General features: G+C 41.7%; 1 protein-coding gene across 2 annotated transcripts in view; it reads left to right on the forward strand.

Annotated features, from left to right (window-relative positions):
- The window catches only part of PDCD11 (programmed cell death 11), a 42650-nt gene extending 20080 nt beyond the window's left edge, over window positions 1–22570 (forward strand). Inside the window, exons 17-36 of one of the 2 annotated variants that reach the window (XM_075841088.1) lie at window positions 601–820; window positions 3889–4044; window positions 4315–4430; window positions 5003–5490; window positions 7436–7498; window positions 7957–8044; window positions 8812–8901; window positions 8985–9087; window positions 13594–13771; window positions 14763–14816; window positions 15040–15162; window positions 15277–15378; window positions 15462–15609; window positions 17341–17448; window positions 18294–18446; window positions 18854–19068; window positions 19157–19325; window positions 19589–19742; window positions 20468–20633; window positions 22080–22570. In XM_075841088.1, the coding sequence (XP_075697203.1) occupies window positions 601–820; window positions 3889–4044; window positions 4315–4430; window positions 5003–5490; window positions 7436–7498; window positions 7957–8044; window positions 8812–8901; window positions 8985–9087; window positions 13594–13771; window positions 14763–14816; window positions 15040–15162; window positions 15277–15378; window positions 15462–15609; window positions 17341–17448; window positions 18294–18446; window positions 18854–19068; window positions 19157–19325; window positions 19589–19742; window positions 20468–20633; window positions 22080–22245 (3060 nt within the window). In that variant the 3' untranslated portion in view covers window positions 22246–22570. The remainder of the gene's footprint in view (window positions 1–600; window positions 821–3888; window positions 4045–4314; window positions 4431–5002; window positions 5491–7435; window positions 7499–7956; window positions 8045–8811; window positions 8902–8984; window positions 9088–13593; window positions 13772–14762; window positions 14817–15039; window positions 15163–15276; window positions 15379–15461; window positions 15610–17340; window positions 17449–18293; window positions 18447–18853; window positions 19069–19156; window positions 19326–19588; window positions 19743–20467; window positions 20634–22079) is intronic. The other variant, XM_075841089.1, reaches the window with a different exon arrangement.
- The last annotated feature ends 408 nt before the right edge of the window (window positions 22571–22978 follow it).

Here is a 22978-nt window from a genome sequence, read left to right on the forward strand (position 1 = left end):
ATGGGACTGGCGGAAACAGCCGAGCACATGCTCGACCACCGCTCCGTACAGTTTCCGTCCATCCCATCTTAATTGGTGCGGCGGGCGCATGAAGTGAAATGGGGAGTTTGGGTCCCCTGTTCTCGTGATTAGTGGGGGGCCCCCAGCGGTCAGGCAGTTATCTCTCCTGTGGATAGGGGATAATTGTCGATTCCGGTACAATCTCTTACAGGCCATTTGGTGTAAGCATATCCAATATAATGTAATATAATTCTAGTGCATCTCCAGTTGTGGCCCAAATTTCATATATCTTTTTATTGGGTTCTTATGCAGAACTTCACACAGGCAGATGTGCTGCTTAAAATTTGGGAGCTGTAGTGGTGGCCATATTTGAAGTAACCCAACTTTCCCAGGAACTGATAGAACTAGGAGAGCAGTCAAGTGTGGTTTATGGGTAGTTTGTTATAAATGTATTATTCATCTACAAGGAAGGAGGGGGTGTAATGAATCATTCTAAGTCTAAAATTAAGCTCTAATCTTTTCAGTGATGTTTCGTTTCTCGCATATTTTTTTTATTTTATTATTTCACAACTGTGTTAACACTATACCTTGTTGGAATAGAATATCAGTGACAAGTTTGTGACGAACATCCATGATCATATTGCGGTGGGTCAGACAGTGGTTGCCAAGGTAACAAACCTAGATGAGCAGAAGAAACGCCTCCTCCTGACCCTAAAGATGTCTGAATGTGCCCCTGATAACCGCTCGGCTGAGAGCTTTCCACGGCTGCGCCAATGTATCAGTGAAGTGCAGCTCGCGAGAAGTCTTATTAACAGAGATGGTATGATGATTTGTTTTCACAACACTCTAATTGCTTTGCTGGTTATAGTTTTATCTTAACTTTTTTTTGTTGAGCATGTCTGTTTTAGTAAATACTTTAATAAATCATCTGCGTCATAGCATTCCTCTGGTATTCCTCCTGGAAATGTGTGAATACACTGACAACTAGGCATCACTTTTCCCTATGTAAATAGGGCATACCCCTTCAGTCTGACACTGTCGGCACGGATTGGACACTGTCGGCGCTGATTGGACACTGTCGGCGTGTGTAGGGTAATGGTAATATCCAGTTGTGGATAGTCTTATATTTCCCGGAGGAATAACAGAGGAATGGCATAGTTCTAAGTACTAAATAACCTATCAGCGCTCCTGACCTGACAAGTTTATCTTTAACCCCTTCCTTCTTTTGCCACTTTTGACCTTCCTGACAGGGCCTCATTTCAATCTGACCTGTTTCTCTTTATGTGGTAATAACTCCAAAATGCTTTTACCTATCCAAGTGATTCTGAGATTGTTTTTTTCGTGACACATTGGACTTTATGTTACTGGCAAAATTAGTTTGATACGTTCAATATTTAATTGTGGAAAAACACCCAAATTTAGCGAAAAATTAGCATTTTTCTCAATTTTAATGTATCTGCTTGTAAGACAGGCAGTTATAACACACAAGATTGTTGCTAATTAACATTTCCCTTATGTCTACTTTTATGTTGGCATCATTTTTTGAACATCCTTTTTTTTTTTTCTAGGACGTTGCAAGGCTTTGAACTTTAGCAGCAATTTCTCACATTTTCAAGAAAATGTCAAAAGGCTATTTTTACAGGGGCCAGTTCAGATGTGAAGTGGCTTTGAGGGCCTTATATAATAGAAACCCCCAATAAGTCACCCCATTTTAAAAACTTCACCCCTCAAAGTACTCAAAACCGCATTTAGAAAGTTTCTTAACCATTTAGACTTTTCACAGGAATTAAAGCAAAGTAGAGGTGAAATTTACAAATTTCATTTTTTTTTGTTGCAGAAATTCATTTTTAATCCATTTTTCAGTTTTTGTGCAGAAATTATTGGAAGTAGGCTGCGATAATTTAAAATCGACATTTTTTTTTTCAAAGAAAATGTAGGTTTAGCGTGTTTTATTTCTTATTATACAAGGACTGAGGGAGAAAAACAATTCCGCACGTGTGGTAATAAATGGCTGTTTGGACACACGGCAGGGCTTAGAAGGGAAAGAGCGCTATTTGGCTTTTGGAGATCACATTTAGCAGGAATGGATTGCGGAGGCCATGTCGCATTTGCAAAGCCCCTGAGGGACCAAAACAATGAAAAGACCCAAAAAGTGACTCCATTTAGGAAACTACACCCCTTGAGGAATTCATCTAGGGGTGTAGTGAGCATTTTGACCCCACATGTGTTTCATAGAATTTATTAGAATTGGGCTTTAGCTCAAAATTTCAAATTTTCTCTACAAATAAAGGAAAAAAAGAACACCAACATTTGTAAAACAATTTCTCCAGAGTACGACAATACCACATATGTGGTCATAAACTGCTGTTTGGGCACACGGCAGGGCTCAGAAGGGAAGGAGCGGCATTTGGCTTTTGGAGCACAGATTTTGCTGGATTGGTTTCTGGGCGCCTGTGGGACCAAAACAGTGGAAACCCCCCAGAAGTGACCCCATTTTGGAAACTACACCTCTCAATGCATTCACCTAGGGGTGTAGTGAGCATGTTAACCCTGCAGGCGTTTTGCAGAAATTAGTGTGCACTTGATGTTGCAGAGTGAAAATGGGATTTTTTCCATAGATATGCCAATATGTGGTGCCCAGCTTGTGCCACCATAACAAGACAGCTCTCTAATTATTATGCGGTATTTCCCGGTTTTAGAAACACCCTACCTATGACCCTAATCTTTTGCCTGGACATTTGACTCTCTGGACTTGATATAACACAGTGGACCAACACTGTTGCTCACTGGTACAAAATCCTGTTTTCAGATGAAAGTAAATTTAGCATTTCATTGGGAAATGAAGGTCCCAGAGTCTGGAGGAAGAGTGGAGAGGCATCAATTCAAGTGTCTTGCGGTCCAGTGTGAAGTTTCCACAGTCAGTGATGGTTTGGGGGCCGTGTCATCTGCTGGTGTTGGTCCACTGTGTTATATCAAGTCCAGAGTCAGCGCAGCGTCTACCAGGAAATTTTAGAGCACTTCATGATTCGCTCTACTGACAAGCTTTATGGAGGTGCTGATAGTCATAACACCTCAGCAGTGCCACAGGCTGATCACCTCCATGCCACGCCGCATTGATGCAGTGATTCATGCAGAGTCGGAGCCCCGACCAAGTATTGAGGGCATATACTGTACATACTTTTCAGTAGGCCAACTTTTCGGTATTAAAAATTATTTTTGAAATTGGGCTTATATAATATTCGAATTTTCTGAGACACTAAATTTTGGGTTTTCATTAACTGTTACCATAATCATCAACATTAAAAGAAAAAATGCTGTAAATAGATCACTGTGTGTAATGAATCTATATAATATGAGTAACTTTTTGAATTGAATTACTGAAATAAATTATCGTTTTGATGATCTAATTAATTGAGGTGTGTGTGTGTGTGTGGAGATAGATAGATATCTCGTATCTTGGCTTCTAATAATGAACAGGGAAAAAAAGAGAGCATGTTGTATCCTAGACCCCTTACTGTATATAAATGCCTAGGGTTGGATGGTCGTGCTCCCCAAAAAAAAATGTTTTACTTTAGCTAAATTAGCTATAAAACTAAAGACGTAGGTCTGGGTTATATAGCCTGTAATTCGATTTTACTAGTTTGAACAATAGCTAAAAAGGTGGCACATTGAAAGGGCAAATTATTCACGTTATTTTGATTAATCACCCAACCCTAATACTGCCTGTACTCGGTCTACTGTTCTTCTTTATTTGAATCCAAGATACGAGATGTGTGACTATATCTATATGGGTATATACATAGTGATAGGGACATTCTGTAATGTTAACTTTGTATTAAGTGGTGCGGTCTTTCTGACTCTCTTAATGGTCTTATTTTTGCTTATTAGGGCGTCTGGGGGATGGTGAGAATCTTTACTCATTAGTCCCAGGAAAGAAACTGACCGTCGTAGTTGAGACGGTGCAAGAGGATGATTCAGTTCTGTTCAGTGTTGGCCAGATCGCTGGTGCCCATAAAATATCTGCAACTCAACATAAGGATAAAGGTAATTTAAAACCTTTTCCCAAGAGGATGATAATGTATAATTAAGGTTTGTGGGTATAGTGATATCAATTTGCTATAAGATTTGGATTCTGGGAACCTTTTTATGAGGCTGTGACTTGGCTATATGAAATGCTTACACCATAGCCTGTGCTTTTGTTAATGTATTAGACAAACTCAAATCTTTTAAGCAACTACTACTATGTATAGGGGGGCTTTGGCAAACTGTTTTTTTTTGTTTTTTAAAAATATTTTCCCATATGTTTCATTTCAGCAAAAAGTTTGGTTGCAGGACAAAAATCAAAGGTTGTGGTTCTACATGTTGATTTCCTGAAGTCCCATGTTCACGTCTCTGTGGATGAGATTCTCTTGAGAAGACTGAAAGACACAGTAAGTGGTTGTTTAGGTCCTAGTTATTATATTCTTGAAGATTTTTCTCCCTCCCCCTGTCTTAGTATAGAGCATTGAACCTTCATTACCCATAGTTTTATTGAACAAATACAGAAGCCCCTTCCACCAGTAGGGTATTCAGAATGCTTGTGATATGTCATAGCGACATTTCAAAAGTTTTGATATGTGGGAGTCCAGCTGCTCAGCCCAACGCTCTGCACCTTCGGCTGCGATCTGCGCTCCTCATTAGGCTGAAGACGGGTCATAGACGTCCTACGTGAGCCCATCTTCAGGAAGACTAAGAGAACTGATCACAACCAAAGGTGCAGAGCACTCAGTGGAGCGATACTGCCCCTTCGTTTCATATGGTGGGAGTCTCCGGACCCCGATCAATAAAATCTTTTGATATGTTTCACATGAAAAGTTTTCGGAAAGTCCAGTTACTCTTTAACTAGATACTTAGGATTAATATAAGACATTCTTTACCTTCAAAATGCTAAACATTTCCACTAGTTCCTGTCTACACTACCTTTTTAAATTCACCAAATAAAATGACCTGTTTATTTTGCCAGGTTATTGAAGGTACATCACATTCTGCTGTGGTGCAGCATGTGGCAGAAGAATTTGCGGTTGTGTCCTTGGAAGATACAGCTCATCTTGCAGCTATCCCGCTCACATGTCACTTAAATGACACCTTCCGGTTTGACTCAGAAAAATTAAATTTTGGACAGAAAATCTTGGTGACTATAAAGAGTGCACGTGCTGATGAATATGGACTTTTCCTAGCATTGCGTCATACCACTAAAGCAGAAAGACCACTCTGTAAAGCAATGACATTTGTGGAAAGAAAGCCCACCATTGGCGAAGTGGTCACAGCGACTGTAAAATGTGTGAAGCCTACTTGTGTAATGGTCTCTGTTACCGATCGTTTAGCTGGTGTTATCCATGCCTCTCAGATATTGGAAGATGTGCCTGAGGGTTTCCTCCCTACATCCAAGCTGAGGCCTAAGCAGACCATAACCTGTCGAGTAATAGGAGGACGAGATGTGAAGACACATAGGTAAGTGGTATTTTGTTTTGACCACTGCTGAGTGAATGTCTGTCATCTCCAGTGGTCTTTTTGGCTACCAAGATGAGTCATTCGGTGTGTTATAGATTTCACTTGCAAGTGATTGAGGTGCAGGAGAGACACAGTCCCTGTCTTTCCTGCCTTTAAATATCTTTGGACTATCTTGCACTTTTCTAAACCCCTCCATTATCTTACCACATCTCTAGTAAATTCTTTACATGAAGTGTATGTCAACCCAAACCAGCAAAAAATGTCTTTGCTGTGGGTTGCACTGAACTGCATTTGGAAATCGGCTCTCCTGTATTTATTTATTTATTTATTTTTTTTATATTACCAATTTTAATGGGTTTAATTTCCAAATCTGCAGGCATCGGAAAGTGCTATAGAAAAAAAAGAGATTATCTGCAACACTGAGACACAATGTTAGGAACAAGATAACTGCAATCTAGGGATAAATATGGGACGGTACATATCATTCACGATAAGTACACTTCAGTCAAATTATAGACATTCCATCGAAATGGGGGATGGCAGAACCGCACAAGGCAAAGTTTAAAAACAAAATAGGAGAGCGGGCAGTGTGAGTGTATGCAATAGGGTCCAGAAGTATTTGGACAAAGACATTGTTTTCAACAATTAGCCTCTGAACACCACCACAATGTATTTGAAACAAAGCAATGACGATGTGATTGAAGTGTAGACTTTGAGCTGTAATTCAAGGGGTTTAATAAAAATATTGCATGAACAGTTTAGGAATTACAGCCACTTGTACATAGTCCCTCCATTTTCACAGGCTCAAAAGTAATTGGACAATTGAGTGATAAGCAATTTCATGGCTGGGTGTCCGCAAAAATGGACCCATTCACTTTCATTGAACGTGGACACCTTTCCGTAGCGCTACAGATGGGTGTCTGTGCCGTAGAAATGTTCAGAAAATTATGGAACATGTCCGTTCTTTTGCATTTTGCGGGCCGTGCTCCTATACTTTGACAGACTGAATTAGCGCAGTGTCTGTAGGTGGGGTATATGCTGAAGGAGGAGCCAACAATTTTTTTAGTTCCTAGTGGCAACAGCATATACCCCTGGGCTGTGTCCTCCAATGGACTGGAGGAAAGGCTTTTACGGTGAGTACTCAGAAAATCCCCTTATTCTTCAATGGCTGAGTCAGTCTCGACCTCCTCCCGATTGAGCATTCTTTTCACTTACTGAGGAGAAAACTAAAAAATCTGAAAGACGCCTAACCGAGCAGTGAATGAAGGCAGCTGCAGTAAAGGCCTGGCAAAGCGTCCCAAGGGAGGAAATTCAGCATATGGGGCATGGCTTACAGACTTCAGGCTGTCATCGACTGCACAGGTTTTGCATCCAAGTATTAAAAATAATCCTTGTATGTATAATTTAGTCCAATGACTTTTGAGCCTGTGAAAATGGAGGGACTTTGTAAAAAATAAAATAAAAACGGCTATAGTTCATAAATGGGTAAAGCTGAAAGTCTACACTTCAATCACATCTTGATTGTGTCAATGTTCAAATTTGTCTGGAGCCGACTGTATATGAGCTGTGGAATAGGCTGGGTAGGGGGAAAATAAATGTATAAACTCAAGGGTAGCAGCATGAGAACCAGGTTACTTTTAAGTAATTGACCTATATTCCTGGGTAAGAAAGAAAACCAGACCTGTGCCACATCATACCATTCTATGTAGGGGGTTAATAATAGTAATGGTTCCTACAGTAAGGGGAACGTTTTTTCCCTTGTGCTGGTATCCTTTTTCGATGAATAGACCTAGAGGGAGAGCGAATCACTCCTATCTGTTACTCCAAATTCTTTAGGCTGGTAGTTAGAGCCTTTTGTAAAAATAATAAAAATAAAATACATGGAAATACTGTGTGATTTATATACATAAGTTGTGTAATGTTCTCTGGCTTCTACTTTTGACAGATACCTGCCAATTACTCACCCACATTTGATGGAGTCCTTTCTGGAGCTCAGTATCCTTCCCCGGTGAGTGTCCTGGGGTGTCAAATTCTGTCCTTTGCAAAAATGTACTGACAAACATCCATGAACCTCCTTCCATTAAATCTAGGTGTTTTCTTTGAATATATTTAATACAATATCGCAATCTATGAACCATCACATTTAGTATGGACACCCTAAACCATCATAAGCAAAGAAGCTGCTTTCTTACTGCTCTCTGTACCCACACACTTAGCAGAATTTTTTGTCCAGCTTTACGGGCAGAAAATTTGCAAGCGGAAGACCGTAGCAGGCAAGCGAGTGATTTCATTCACTTGCTGCTAAACATTTTATGCAATGCTCCGAATTTTCAAATTCTGTTCCAGATGTTTACCCAGATTTGACCCTTTTTAATGTAGTAGGTGAAGGGTCGTAGAGGTTCTGTGGATGTGCCATAAATGTGTAAGATGGGAATACAGCTTCTCATGACTTTTTTTATTTTATAGTTTAATGGACACCAAGAAGAGGATTCCAAAACTTAGACCCGCGAAGAAGTACTTGCCTGGGGTGAAGGTGACCTGCTATGTGACCAAGGTAATATACACCATGGGTCTGGTAGTACTTAATTAATGATAAAATAGAAGACCAATCCATCCTGTACTGCGAGAACTGACATTATCTTGGGAAATCAATGGTTGGAATACTGTCAACCCAATTGGTTTGAAAGAATCACATATCTTTAGATTTCTGGGAGATGTAAAATGTAGCTTTTTAGTGAGAGTAGTAGATTGTAAAGCCTTAAAGGTTTTTTTTTTAGGATTAGAAAAGCATCGCTACTTTTCTCCAGAAACCGCACCACACCTGTCCATGGGTTATGTCGGGTATTACAGCTCAACTCCATTGAAGTGAATGAGGCTGATGCCACACACGACCTGTGGACAGGTGTGGCACGGTTTTTGATGAAAGCAACCATGTTTCTCTAAATCTGTACAACCTTCTTAAAGCGGTTTTCCAGGACTATAATATTGATGGCCTATCCTTGGTCTGATATTTATGGCCTATCCCATGTCCGACCGTCGGCACCCCTGCCGATCAGATGATTGAAGGGACCGCTGCACTCCAAGAGAATGGGAGTGAGCCCCTTCATTCTGCTGAGCGGCACAGGTCCCAGGGTTTGATCCCCCATCAATTAAATGCTAATGACTTTATCCAAATAATTCTTAAAAGCCCTCTATAAATGAAGACCATCCGTGTTTAAGTCCTAGAAATCCCCTTTAAGATTTGACCCCACTCCGTATTCAGTTCTGATAATGCAAAACACAAAGACTTCTTTATCAATTTTTATTCTTTCCACTCTACAGTACAATAATGAGAAGCAGTATCTTGAGGTGGATGTTACTCCTGAGATGCGTGGGCGAGTTGATCAACTCCTTCTTTCTAAGTCCATTAAGGTATGTATTTATCACCCCTCATGCGAGTCTTCCAATAGATAAAAACAAATTCAGCAACAGCCTCTGCCCATTCTCTTTTGCAGGTGGTGAAGCGGCCAGAAAAGCATTTCAAGCAAGGGCAAGCATTGTCTGCTACTGTGGTCGGAACAGGTCTTTCCCCCAAAACTCTCTCTCTGTCACTGATAGGTAATACCTTCAGAACGTATTTCCTAACTGTATAAACATGGAAGTTGTATAAAACCAACTGAAGATAAACATTGATGTCACCCAAACCAATTCGTTTACAGCTAAGGATCTCCAAAAAGTAAAAGATGACTCACAGTGATTGATACACTGTAGCAAACTAGACAAAGGTAGCAGTGTAGGCAATCCTGCCGGATCCAAAGATGGAGCTAAGACCATCTCTATGACAGATTCTCTTTAGATATCATTAAATGTTGGTGATTGTTAATATGATCAGACACCATTAATTTTTTTATTTTCGTGTTACAATCCTTGGGGGTCACCGCACCATGAGGCCCTGCTACTAGGCTTGACACTAGGATAAATTAAATATGGTTATATCCCTCTCACATGCACTGGGCTAATCACTTAAAGCCTAGCGTCTGTAGGAGGCAGACACTACCTGTTTATCGCTTTCCCTACAGGTGGTGATGGAAACGGGGGTAAGACTCCTGTTCTCCCTCTAACCTACGACATCAGGGTTGCAAGTGTGTTGGACCGCTAAGCCAGTCGCGCTTCCATGACGGTACCAGGCAAGCTGCTTCTCTATCTTCCTTCTTGTGGGTCACCCTAAAGGCCCTACTACTATTCCGGTAACCCCACTGTCTGTGCGAGGTTACCGAAGGGGTGACCCTGTGCACACCAAAGATGTTTGACAGATGAGTATGACCTCTACCCCTGTCTCTTCTTACTATTCTCAGCAGAGTAGTTGGTTCCACCTTCTCCCTCCTCTGGCTTGCTGCACATGTTTTTCAATAGGGGAAATCCTTCTGTTCAGACGCAGAGACAGCAGCTCCAAGCGGTCAGTCTCCTGAACACTGCAGTCTCTTCAGCAGCTAGCTCCTGCAGTCAAACTCCTCCTATCCAGGATCAGTCCGTCTACTCGGACTCTCGGCAGGATACGACGCTTCCAAAGATAAGCTGTCTGAGAATCTGGTGAATAAGTGGCCAGTCTCCCCATCAGCTCACCCACGTGTCATGCCTTTCTAGGAGCGCTATGGTCCCTCTGTTGGATGCAGCATCCCTTAGAGACTTCTAAGACAGCCTTTGTGGCAGCCAGGTCTACTCTGCGCCTGGCTTTACTTGCTCCTAGGTTAGCGAGGCCTGCACTTTGATAATTACAACAGAACATTTCCACAGGAGCATCACATATTTGGCAGATCTTGCTTCGCAACTTCTCCATACCTCTAAATTCCTATGTGAAGTTGTAAAAGGGCTAGTATTCCCTTCACAGAAGCCTCCTGGAGTCGGCCTGCTTTGCCGCTATAGCAGCCGCTAACTCTGTCTCTTTACACTGCTTTATCTGGCTAAAACGATAGGTGGCAAACTCTGTTTCCAGAAAAGATCTAACTGGCATTCCTCTTTCAAGATGTAGGAGGATAAGCTACTGGAGGTAAGCGCTCACTCACAACTCAGAATCGTCCCAGACGTCGCAATAATCAAAACGCTCTTGAGTTTTTTAGTTTTTTTTTAACTTTCGTGACTTCACCTCTCCAGATACCATGAGACCATCCTTTTTTTAAACCAAAGCCCTCTTGGCAGACTTGTCTAAGGGCCCCTATGCCTGCTACAACCAAATGTCGAGTACTCTCATCGAGTAGGAGGCGGCCTTTTTTCTCTCTCTTTCTTTCTTTCTTTCTTTCTTTCTTTCTTTCTTTCTTTCTTTCTTTCTTTCTTTCTTTCTTTCTTTCTTTCTTTCTTTCTTTCTTTCTTTCTTTCTTTCTTTCTTTCTTTCTTTCTCTCTTTCTCTCTTTCTCTCTTTCTCTCTTTCTCGCTTTCTCGCTTTCTCGCTTTCTCTCTTTCTCGCTTTCTCGCTTTCTCGCTTTCTCGCTTTCTCGCTTTCTCGCTTTCTCGCTTTCTCGCTTTCTCGCTTTCTTGCTTTCTTGCTTTCTTTCTCTCTTTCTTTCTTTCTTTCTCGTTTTCGCTTTCTTTCTCTCTTTCTTTCTTTCTTTCTCGTTTTCGCTTTCTTTCTCTCTTTCTTTCTTTCTTTCTTTCTCGTTTTCGCTTTCTTTCTCTCTTTCTTTCTTTCTTTCTTTCTTTCTTTCTCGTTTTCGCTTTCTTTCTCTCTTTCTTTCTTTCTTTCTTTCTCGTTTTCGCTTTCTTTCTCTCTTTCTCTCTTCTCAAAAAAGGGACAGTCAGTCAAGTCTCTCCTGGACCTAAAGAACCTGATTTGTTTAGTTCGGTTGGCAGTCGCGTCAATGGAACAGGGCGAGTTCTTATTTTCCATAGACATGCGATCCCTACCATTGCATACCTTTTGCCAGGTTTCACCAGCGTTTCCTTTGATTTCGCTGTAGGGTCTCTGCGTTTTCAGTTTATCACCCTTTCTTTTGGGCTCGCCACTGCCTACAGAGTCTTCACAAAGGTAATATCGCCTCTCATTGGGACAAATCTTCTTCTGCCTCTACAGGTCCACAGAGATCTGCTCCTGCAATTCTTTAGAGGCTTGTCCTGCCTACCCCTCAAGTGGCTGGTCATCTTGATGAACGTCAGCCTCATAGGCTTGGAGGGCGGTGTTCACTCTGCACGATTCGGGGCCTGTGGTCAAAGGAGAAAGTCTCGTTGTATATCTATCTCTTAGAGATGAGGGCCATCTTCCTAGCTCTTTATCGTTGAACCACCCACCTCCTTTCATGGCCATCCAGTCCGGATTCAGACTCTCAATTCAACAGCGGCTTAACTGAATCACAAGGAGGTGCACCTTAAAGCCTTGCAGCAATGTGGGTGTACTTCTGGATTGTCTGTTGGGCTGAAGACCATGTGAAAGCCTTATCAGCAGTTCACGTGCCAGGTGTGGATGATTAAGCCGCAGAATTTTTCATTTAATAGACACTACCCGGTTGATGGGTATCTCCACCAGGAGGTTTTTCTCCAAATATGGCATGAGTGGGGGACTCCAGATGTGGACTTCTTCACATTCCATTTGAACCGAAAGGTTCCAGCCTACGTGACCAGAGCTCAAGACCCACTTGCACTCGTGGTGGGTGCCTTTGTCACTCTGTGGAAAGGGTTCACACTTCTCTATCCCTTTCTCCCTATTCCTCTCCTGCCTTGGATTCCCGAACGAGTCAAAGTTGAAGACCTGCCAGCCGTTCGCATACCTCTGGATTGGCAGGGCCTTGTATGCCGATCTCCTCAACCTGTTCGTGGATGTTCCATGGCCGCCTCCCCAGCAGCCCTACCTCTTTTACCCAATTCCGCTATTACACCACATTTTACCTCCGCTGCGCTTAACAGGGTTAGCTGTTTTAGTCGAGGCTCTAAGATTTCCAGGTCTCTCTGAATCTGTCATGCAAACCATGCTGAAGGCTCATAAACTCGGAGGACCTATTTCTGCTTGTGTGAGGAGCGCAGCATATACCTGCTTATGTGCTCCGCTTCCAAAATTCCATCTGTCTTCCAGTCTGGTTTGGAGCAAAGCCTCTGGTTGGCTTGTTTAAAAGGCCCGGATTCTGACCTGTCAATTCTGTTCCAGCATACTTAAGCGTTTTGCGCTCAGGTGAAGATTTATTCAAATTTTCTTGCAGGGTGTGTCTTATTGCGAACACGACCCCCCACCCCTTTCTGCCTACCCATTCATCCCTGGGATCTACCTTGCTGCTACCGAGGCCTTCTGTCCCTATTTGTGATTCTCAAGGGTTTTCGCAAAGGGTCTACAGGCATCCAAGTTGAACATTGCTCCCTGGATTCAGTCTGTGATAATGGAAGCTTATCGGTCCAAGGGCAAGATTCCTCCCTTTCCAAACTCCATGTGGGCTGTCGGTGCATTTTGGCGGTACGGCATCAAGCATCAGTCTCTCAGGTCTGCAAGGCTGCCACCTGGGCTTCGGTACATACCTTCATCAAGTTCTACCAGGTCCACATTATGGCATTCTCTGAAGCCTGAGCCGCAAGATACTTCAAGCTGCTGTGCGCTAGGCAGGTTGCATGGCAGGTTTTCTCCCAACTTCTGGCACTGCTTTAGGATGTCTCATGGTGCTGTGTCCCCCAATGATATTAATGAAAAAAATGGATTGTTGTACTTGCCCTAAAATCCTTTTCTCGTTGGATTAATTGAGGGACACAGATCACGCCCTCTTTGTGGCTATCCTGGACCCAGGGCTTTATGGTTGATTGTTTTCTCCCGGGGTCAGAAAGTGTTTGTTTTTTTTTGTTTTTCTTGTGCTTTTTTTTTCTTCTTCTAATTGGTTCTTCATGTGGATCCTTTTTTCTCCTCCTCCTGCTTTTGCAAAAACTGATCAGCCCAGGCCAGGGCCTATGTAAGTGGTATAACCTGCACGGGATTCACCAACATGTTTTCTTTTTTTTTTTTCTTCTTACTATCATAGTGTCAAGATCACAAGATCATATACCTATGATGCTGTGTCCACTCTTCCCCCCCCCCCCTCCCCCCCAATTAATCCAACAAGAAAAGTATTTTGCGGAAGTACAAACATACATTTTTTTTCACTTGTTTCTTTCTCGCTGTAGACACGCACACTCTGACTGAAGGTTGTGTGATCATTGGCTGTGTGAAGACTGTAACACCAACCTCTGGCTTAGAAATATCATTGCCTTTTGGAAAGACCGGAAAAGCCAGCCTCTTTCATTTGGGAGACTGCTATGCTGAAAGTTCTGTGAAAGACTTTGCCACTGGGATGTTTGTAAGGTTAGAGAGATTTATTTACTTCCTGTTTATATAACACTAACCTATTCCACAGCGCTGCACAGACATTTCCATCACTCACAGGAGTCGCTGTCCCCAATGGGGCTCACTATCTAATTCCTCCATCACACACCTACACACTGGGTCTATTTCATAGGAAACCAACCTTATCAGTGTTTTTGGGTGTGAGTGTAAAGCTGAGAACCCAGAGGAAACCCACTCGCAGTGGTTCTAGTTTTGCAACACACACTTTCATGTAAAGTTAACGTGGGTGTATGTGACAGCACAGTGTGATCTCGCGAGATCACGCTGTGCTGAGTATAAATGGACATGAATGGAGAGAAGTGTATGACGCTGATTGGTCAGCGTCATACACTTCTCTCCACAACGCCCACTTGGTCAAAAATTAAAACACGCCCAGTTGTCTATTAAGAAACTAGCATAAATCTAAAATTGCTCATAGCTTGCTCAAAAATGATCGTTTTTCAAAATAAAAACCACTGCTGTAATCTACATTACAGCGCCGATCAGATTATGTAGGCGATAGGGCACTTATAATCTGGTGACAGAGACTCATTAAGTTAGACAGGATAAAACTAGTTGACGGCTGATATTGCACAGTAGTTGACATTTTAGGACTCCTCTATGCCTCACCTCCATTTGCAGACACTTTTTTTTTTTTTAAGCTTTCAAAGGTGCAAAAAGTTTCTAAAACACATAATAAATTTGGCGCATGGCACTTTTGCTAGAGCAATTTGTGCCAGAATTCTGTTCCATTTTTCTTAGTAAAGCTCCCGCGTTCTCTATTGGAACAATACAGACAACATAACTGTGGCGTCTACAGTGTTTGGGTCCTGTATAGATAGATGGGCAACGTTCCCCTTTGTGGTTACAGTACCCAATGTGGATTGTCTCTATTGCAAGTTTAATTATTGTATACTTTTATTAGCTGAATCCTGCATTAATAACTTTTTTTTTTCTGGTTCTAATCCAGGTGCTATGTACTTTCTGTTGGAAAGACGATTGAGGTGTCCCTTAGGAATTCTCGGTAAGCAAATTAATTATGTCCGTTTTCCCCATTGATTGTGCCGTGGCCTCTATAGAGTAGTGAGTGACTATGCTGGTATTCACAAGTAAAAGCAGTTTGTCTAGTCACCCGCTGACGGCAGTGCCTGTTGCCAGGTAATAATTTAAAGTGCTGCAATATTACTGAAGTTTCTCTTACAAGTGAAGCGCTGTGTGTATTTTTCTTGCCTTCTTTCTTCACGTAGGATATGTCCTGAGTCAGTGAACGATGTGACGGATAAAGAAATCTCTTCCGTTGGCAGCCTGAAGGAAGGACAGTTGGTTGCAGGTTTTGTTGAGTCAATTACAGATAAAGGAATTTTTTTCCGGTGAGGTTTTTTTTACTTCTCCTTGCTCTTTGTATATACTTGGCATGCACGTGTATTTGATAGACCGTTAACTAAATATGGCGACCGATCAGTAATACTTTTTTTGTATTTCAGGTTATCGAGCTCCATTGTTGGCCGCATTCAGTTTAAGAAAGACCCCCAAACATATGCCTCATATATCTCTGAAGGAACCCTTCTTACTGTCAAAATTCTGACGTAAGTAGTTCTTTGACAGAAAGGGAAGTATTCGATGGCTGAAGAGACTTACTTATAACATGTGTTTTTTTTCCTTTCTGTAGTATTCAAGAAAAAAAGCAACGCTTGGAGCTTTCCCTTCTCCCAGAGGATACGGAAAAACCAGACATTATTCCAAAGTCTGCAAATCTCATCCCCAGAACAAAAAATACATTCAAGAGGAGAAGATCAGACTCTGAAAGTGAAGCCAAGGTATTTTTTTACTGCTTATATCTCACCTGTGACCAGTAGATGGCAGCACTGTGTGCACTACACAATGTCATATAGCAGCTGCTCAGCTGAAACAATTCCTGCGCTGTTACTTCTGTCCTGGTTTCTATTTAGTTCTCACTGATTTAATAAATGTTATTTTGTGATCTGTGTCAGGCAGTGACTGATGGCAACATATGAATGAACACTTGTGCTGTTGGAGTCTTTTGCACTCGCTCACTTCATCGGACTTCATAACGTTCTTTTTATTATTTTTTTCCATATACACCAAGTTAGATATTCTAAAAGCTTAACTCCACTATATACTTTTAATTGCAAAGTATAAGAAGCTCAGATCTGGGTGGTTGTTTGCAGAGACTGATTTAGCTGTGCCTTCAAAGCTGACACAGGTGTCACACCCTGGTCCATGGTGAACAAATTGGTGGCTAAGGAGTCGAGCATGTGTAGAATTTTTCAGACCCACTTTTTAGCAATAGAAAATGTTTTGCCAGGAGCCAAATGTCCCCTCCATGTCAAAGAAAAGCACAGGATAGCTAATCTACACATTTGGTGCAAGGTCCCTGCAAACCACACACATCTGAGTTTCCTGAACGCCCTATAATTTTGACTTGGGGCAGAGGCAATATGGGAAATTCTTGTAACTAGATTCAAACCTGAAATTTCAGCTTTAAAGGGGGTCTTCCCATCAGGGGTATTTATAACATCCACAGGATATGTCAGATGTGGGTCCCACCTCTGGGACACACACTTTTCTCTACAACGGGGCCCCCTAAACCCCGTTCTACTTATCTGTGTTCCCGTTGAAGCCTGTGATTTTCGACCCATGTTAAATGAAAACAGCGTAGCTCGCCGTGCTACGATTTTTCCATAACTACCATTCACTTCTATGGGAGTTTCAGAAACAGTGTAGCTCAGCAAGCTACGCTGTTTCCATCTAACATGGTCGGAAATCACAGGCTTCAATGGGAACACAGATAAGTAGAATGGGGTTTAGGGGGCCCTGTTCTAGAGATAAGTGCGGGTCCCAGAGGTGGGACCCGCATCTATCTGACATTTATGACCTATCCTGTGGATATGCCATAATGTTCCTGATGGTATAACCCCTTTAATCTCTTTCTTTAAATTGTGAAATTTGGAGCTCTTGTGGCCTGGGCTGAGCAAATGACTGCTATTGCTATTTTAATGGTTAAATTAATTTGTCAAATTTGAGGTCAATTAAAGACTGTTTTAGAGATCAGATAAACATGGTTGTAGTTTTCTAGAAACACTCTTGTCTGTGCGTTGTTTCTGGTATTGCATCTCTGTCCAATTCAAGTGAATAGGGTAGAGCTGCAATACCAGTCACAGCCCATGGACAAGGGTGGCACCGATTCTGGGGGGGAGAAAATAAACCAGTCTTTTTTCCAATTTCATATAATCCCTTTAAGCAATGTCCAGATCCCAAGTAGAAAAATTAATCAAATGACCAAAATCAAATCATGAACTTGTCAGATCAATTATCTTTATCACTAACCAACTTTCATGAACATACACATTGAGAATTTGAAATGCGTTTGTGACATGCCTGAAGCATGAGGTTGGAGGCACAGTGGTGGCGTCTTTTAATCTAATCCAGGTTTTGTTTCCCATTAGTGGTGGCACCAATTGTGTTGGATAAGGCTTTTGTAATTTGTTGCTACCTGTTTGTATTAATGCTTTTTGTTCTATTATTAGATCCCTAAAAAGAAGAAAAAACATCAAGAAACTAAAGATGATGAGGACAGTGGTATTGAGGTTTACTGTCGAGAGAATGAAACCGAACATAAAAAAAGTAACCAAAAGGTGAGTCACAGGAGAGGAGATCATCTATTTTACCTCCTGAAGGCTATCTGATGATCTCAGATCTGAAACTTAAAAAACATAACTTCACAGGAAGGAAAAAAAAATGTTTCCCTGCCATCCTTGAGGCCCATGGGCTAATGTAAAGGCTATTCCCACCATATCCTAGAGATATTTTCCTTAACATTATGATTGGTAGGGGTCCGACCTCTGGGACCTGCACTGATCCCAAAAAATGAAATAAAAATTGTCCCTTTGACATTTCTCCTGCACAGCGGCACTCCTGGCCACGTACTGTGCATGGAGCTACAGCACATCTTCACTCAAGGGAACGGGGCTGTCACTGCTCCCTGCACAATGTGCGACAGTCGTGACAGTGTCGCTATTCAGGACAGATCTGTAAAGTGCCGCATGTGCTTTATTCTGAGGATTGGTGGCTAGAGACCAGAGATGGATTTGGTCACCTATATCCATGGACGTAATGTTAATTTACAATCCTAGCAAAATGTCTTCTCATTTATATGAGCACAACTTAAAGTACACTGTATGAATCCTACAGAAAAAATGATTGTGGCATGCTCCGTCGGGTGCCATATTATGAGGATATTTAGGCCTCAATGGGAGAATTTTTCCAGAATATGGTGCTATACGGTATATGGAAGCACCATATGACGGTACACAGTGTAATTGTAATTACACCAAAAATAGGGTTGTAATCAAAGTATGGTTACAAAAAGTTGGATAGGTCTCTATTTTATGCATGCAAACCTATATCGTATAGACCTAATTCCGGCTTGTGTTTTGGTATTTGTATTACTTAGTTGCTTTTTACTTTCTATGATCCTCAGAGCGATTCTGGCACTAAACCTCCTGCCCCACGGCTCCAAGTCTCTTCTGGGTTCTCCTGGGATGTCAGTTTAAATAACCTCAAAACCTCTATAGCTGGTGGAAACGAGAGCAGCTCAGACAGTGATGAGGATGAAGAGGAAGAGCAATCCAAGGTACTGCAAATTTATTTTATTTTGACGTTTTTTCGATGCGATCTTAGATTTTCCGTGTTTGAGTGGGAAGGCTGTTGTATAACTTTTTTTTTTTTTTTTTTATCAATTTAAATTTGCATGTATTTTCCTCTTTTTTTAAAATAATTAGGGGGGATTGCACTGAGAACCTTTTATGACACACCCATAGGATGTGTTTCAATATCTGGTACTTGGTGGTCCCATTTATCAAGAAAACCTGGATTCAATTAAAAAAAATTTTATGCTGGCGAACACAGGAAAATTGTCCACTCTCCAACAAATTAATTAAAACTGCAAATGTTGCAGGGTTTGGAGTCCTGTAATACATTACACTGCATTACCGCCATCTTTTAGATTATTTTTTTTTTATCTTTATTTTTGTCACTCAGATAACTAAAAAAGATCTGCAAAAGACGCAAATCAGGAAGGAAACCCCCGATCCAAAACAGCAGCCGCAGTCCGTGCACGAGTTTGAGCGCCTTGTCATAACCTCTCCAAACATCTCTGCCAACTGGATCCAGTACATAGATTTTAACCTCCAGGCCACTGAGCTTGAACAAGCACGAGCTGTGGCAGAAAGAGCCCTCCAGACCATTTACTTCCGGTAAGGATATCCTCTCATGCATAGAATTCCTGCAAAATGCTCTTTTACTTGTATGTATTTTGGTGATCTCTATTTTTACCCATTTCAGAGAGGAGCAAGAGAAGCTGACAGTATGGGCTGCTATGCTAAACATGGAAAATACCTTTGGGACAGAGGCGACCCTTCAGAAGGTTTTCGAACGAGCCATTCAATACAATGATCCTTTGAAAGCCTTCCAGCATTTGGTGGACATTTACATCAAGTCAGAGAAGTTTAAGGTAAGAAAGAGCTTATTCCGTTCTATCAAGCGCTTTTGCTGTACCACAGTTCAGCCATGTATATGTCTATTGAGACCTGATTCAGACTTTGCTCAAAAATCCAGTATAAAACCCAACAGCAAAAGGGAACTTTGGGCTGCCCAACAGATTCCTCCCCATCAGCGAAATTGTGCAGAATGTCCCTTTTACTAAAGTTGTAAACCTTTTTGGGAGACGTTACCATTGCTTGGTTCTAAAAACAGATCATCCTATTTTATTTCCAGGAGGCTGAAAATTTGCTCAACACCATGGTGAAGCGTTTCCGGCAGGAGAAATCCGTATGGTGGAAATATGCCACGTTTCTCCTGAAACGAGGCCAGTCCGAGGACACACACAGATTACTGCAGCGAGCACTGAAGTGTGTTCCAGAAAAAGAACGTGAGTAGTGAACCAAGTGTCGTGCCAAGACTAGGAGCTTAGATAAAGGGTAGGCTTAGTTCAGACAGGCATGAGTTGGTGCGTATGGTAATGTAAGTTCAGTTTAACACAAACTCGGGGAGTTTGGGATATTGGCTCTGGATTATGGAGTTCTTAACGGGGTCCATACACCCGTCTGAATGAGGCTTTAGTTGGAAATACTGTATTTTTGTGGCCGTTCCCAGGAGGTACTTCCCAGGAGGTACCAGCTGCCACAGGTTGATTTCAATGGCAGGTCAGAGACCGAACCGCAGTGAGAAACGACATGCCGCTTTTTTTCTCTCGAGTGGCTAAAAAAACGCCTCTGCCTCCCATTGAAATCAATGAAGGCAATTTCGGCCATGTTTTTTTTGGCGCTGATTCAGACACGGTTGCCGCATCAAAATCAGCACCAAAAGACAGTGTGAACAGGGCCTTACTGCTCATAATCTTTAGATCTAGTTATACAGTTAGGACTATGACACCTTGATAAAGAATATTTGTCCTAGTTATTCATCATGTAAGTGGTGTTTCATATTTTTGTGTGTGCAATATGGGCATTTCTGTATACTGAATATGTTAGAAACATACTCCATCTGCAGTACTTAAATATTCTGCACCCATATTACGAAGTGTGATTCTCTACTGGAAGCCGTCGGTGTAGATGTTGCATGAGATTGTAATGTTCTTTTCTTTTCCTTTTTCAGATGTTGATCTCATTTCAAAGTTTGCTCAGCTGGAGTTTCGCTTTGGAGATGTTGTACGAGCCAAGGCCTTGTTTGAAAGTACATTGAGCAGTTACCCTAAACGCACGGACCTCTGGTCTGTTTACATCGACATGATGGTGAAACATGGCAGCCAGAAGGAAGTCCGGTGAGAAGGATTATTCTATTGGTTCATCTTGTTGGTCCAGGAGATATTCAGAGCTTTGTTCATGTTTAGTTTTATTGAAACTATTACTCCTAAGATGTAGCTTCACGGAGCTGAGTTTTTTTTGTAATGAAATACAGTATATTTATTATTAGAGGCAAGGATAAGATCCACTATGAACATATAGATATGCTCGATGTCCTATAAACTGGGACTTGGGGAGAGGTTGACTCTTTCTGCACTGCATTAAGCCCTAGATGAATCGAGCACCGAGCAGAGGAAGTCACTCCACAGTTTATAATGGCATTATCTCTTTAAGGCTGTATTCTCACTTGCCGAATAGTACTGGTAGTGTGCCGGCCGGTGGCAAAACCATGCACGCTGGGCGATGAGGCTCACCGTTTTACCTGTATAAGCTGTGTGGCCAAAAACCACAGTAATTCAGCACGTGAAAATAAACTAACTACGTTTTTATTGCACAGTACCTAAACGAAGAAGAGGTTAAGGGTCCTTTTACAGCGGCCCATTTTGGCCGTAACAACGAGCGCTGATCAACAAGACCGCTCGTTTGCTCCTTTCATAAGGAGATGTGTGTGGGGATGAGCTTATTACGATCGCCCGACCCCATACATTTCTATCATGTCGGTAGCACACCTCCCTGTATACACAATGAGATGTGCTGTTCACAACGATAATAATTTTTGCTGCATGAATAAGAACGATCAGCCAATGAATGAGCGCTTGATCGTTCATCGACTGATCATTGCCCTTTTTTACACAGTGCAATGATCGGGAATGAGCGTTCTGTCAACGCTCATTATCCCGATTAATTGGCCTGTGTAAAAGGACCTTTTATATAGTCAAAAAAATGAACAATACTCCTTACTTCTGATTCCCGAATGTTGTCATAGATGAAGCTGTAAAATGGTCTCCTATTGTAACTCCATAAACCATACAAAAAAAAATGGCATTTGTTGCAGGTGCCATGTTTATGAAATTCCGTCACCACTTTTACCAAAACCAATTACCTATATAGTTGATGTTGGTAAAACAGTATTTATTAAGGTACATTAAAGTGGCAGGGTATAATGCCTGAACCATTAGCATTCCCCATACTTGCCCACCTGTATACCACCTTGTTGGTGGAAATGGGGCAATCTACAAAGCCTTCCTTTTCGCTGGTCTATCATTCCAAGTTCTCCCCATTTGGCTCAATTAATGCTTAAAGGAGCACAAAACTCACTGTTATGCACAGTTCTAGATCTGGGAGTGGCGATACATGACATTGGTGTTCTGTGGATCCCTGTATCATGCAACCCCCCCCCCCATTGCTCGGCACTTGGCATGACAAAGTATTGCTTCTGCCCAGAGTGTTCCCTTAATCCACTTCTAGTCATAATGATGGTGTTTATATTCTGTGTATTTTTATTCCTACCATTATCTTTACAGGGATATTTTTGAACGGGTCATTCATCTCAGTTTGGCACCGAAAAGAATAAAGTTCTTCTTCAAGCGCTACCTGGAGTATGAGAGGAAAGATGGCAGCGAGAAGACCGTTCAGGCTGTGAAGGAGAAGGCCTTAAAATATGTAGAATCTAAAGGATCTGCTAAATGAAGCCTTCACCTCTGTCGGACTTGTACCTGTGACTTTGTACAGATGTGGGAAGACTCCAAATCCCTGTGAAACTGTCGTCCCTGAGACTGGGTCGTGTTGTGTTCATCACATGGTCCCTTATGTAACTACTTTTCTTGTGGTTTCAGCTTTTTGGATTATAATTCGATTCAGATGTTATACACTTAGAGCTTTGGAGAAAACCCAGACTGAACGTTGAAGTCTTTCTATTTTGAATATGAGTTTTATTGTATAACTGAGGCATTTTGTACACCGATGATGACATTTAGTAAAAATATATAAAATAAATGTCGCTCTTTAAAGGAAACCTTTGTTGCTCTGAGTGTGAAAGATGTACTAGGATATTTCTAATGTATATAAAGCTGTATGTAAGCATTCATTACCCAATAATCTGCTAGTGAAGATCTTAAACTTGCTAATCATTTTGCAGGTAAATGGTAGATTTGAAGCATAGATAATGGTAAATGAAGTATAAGGGTATGTTCACACGCAGTGTTTTCAGACGTAATTCGGGCGTTTTACGCCTGAAAAAAACGCCCCTAATACGCCTACAAACGTCTGCCCATTGCTTGCAATGGGTTTTACGGTGTTCTGTTCCCACGAGGTGTAATTTTATGCGTCACTGTCAAAATACGGCGTGTAAAAAGATGCCCGCAAAAAGTGCATGTCACTTCTTGGGACGTTTTTGGAGCCGTTTTTTATTGACTCCATTGAA

Source organism: Rhinoderma darwinii, chromosome 11, assembly GCF_050947455.1.
Source record: "Rhinoderma darwinii isolate aRhiDar2 chromosome 11, aRhiDar2.hap1, whole genome shotgun sequence".
Lineage (NCBI taxonomy): Eukaryota > Metazoa > Chordata > Amphibia > Anura > Rhinodermatidae > Rhinoderma > Rhinoderma darwinii.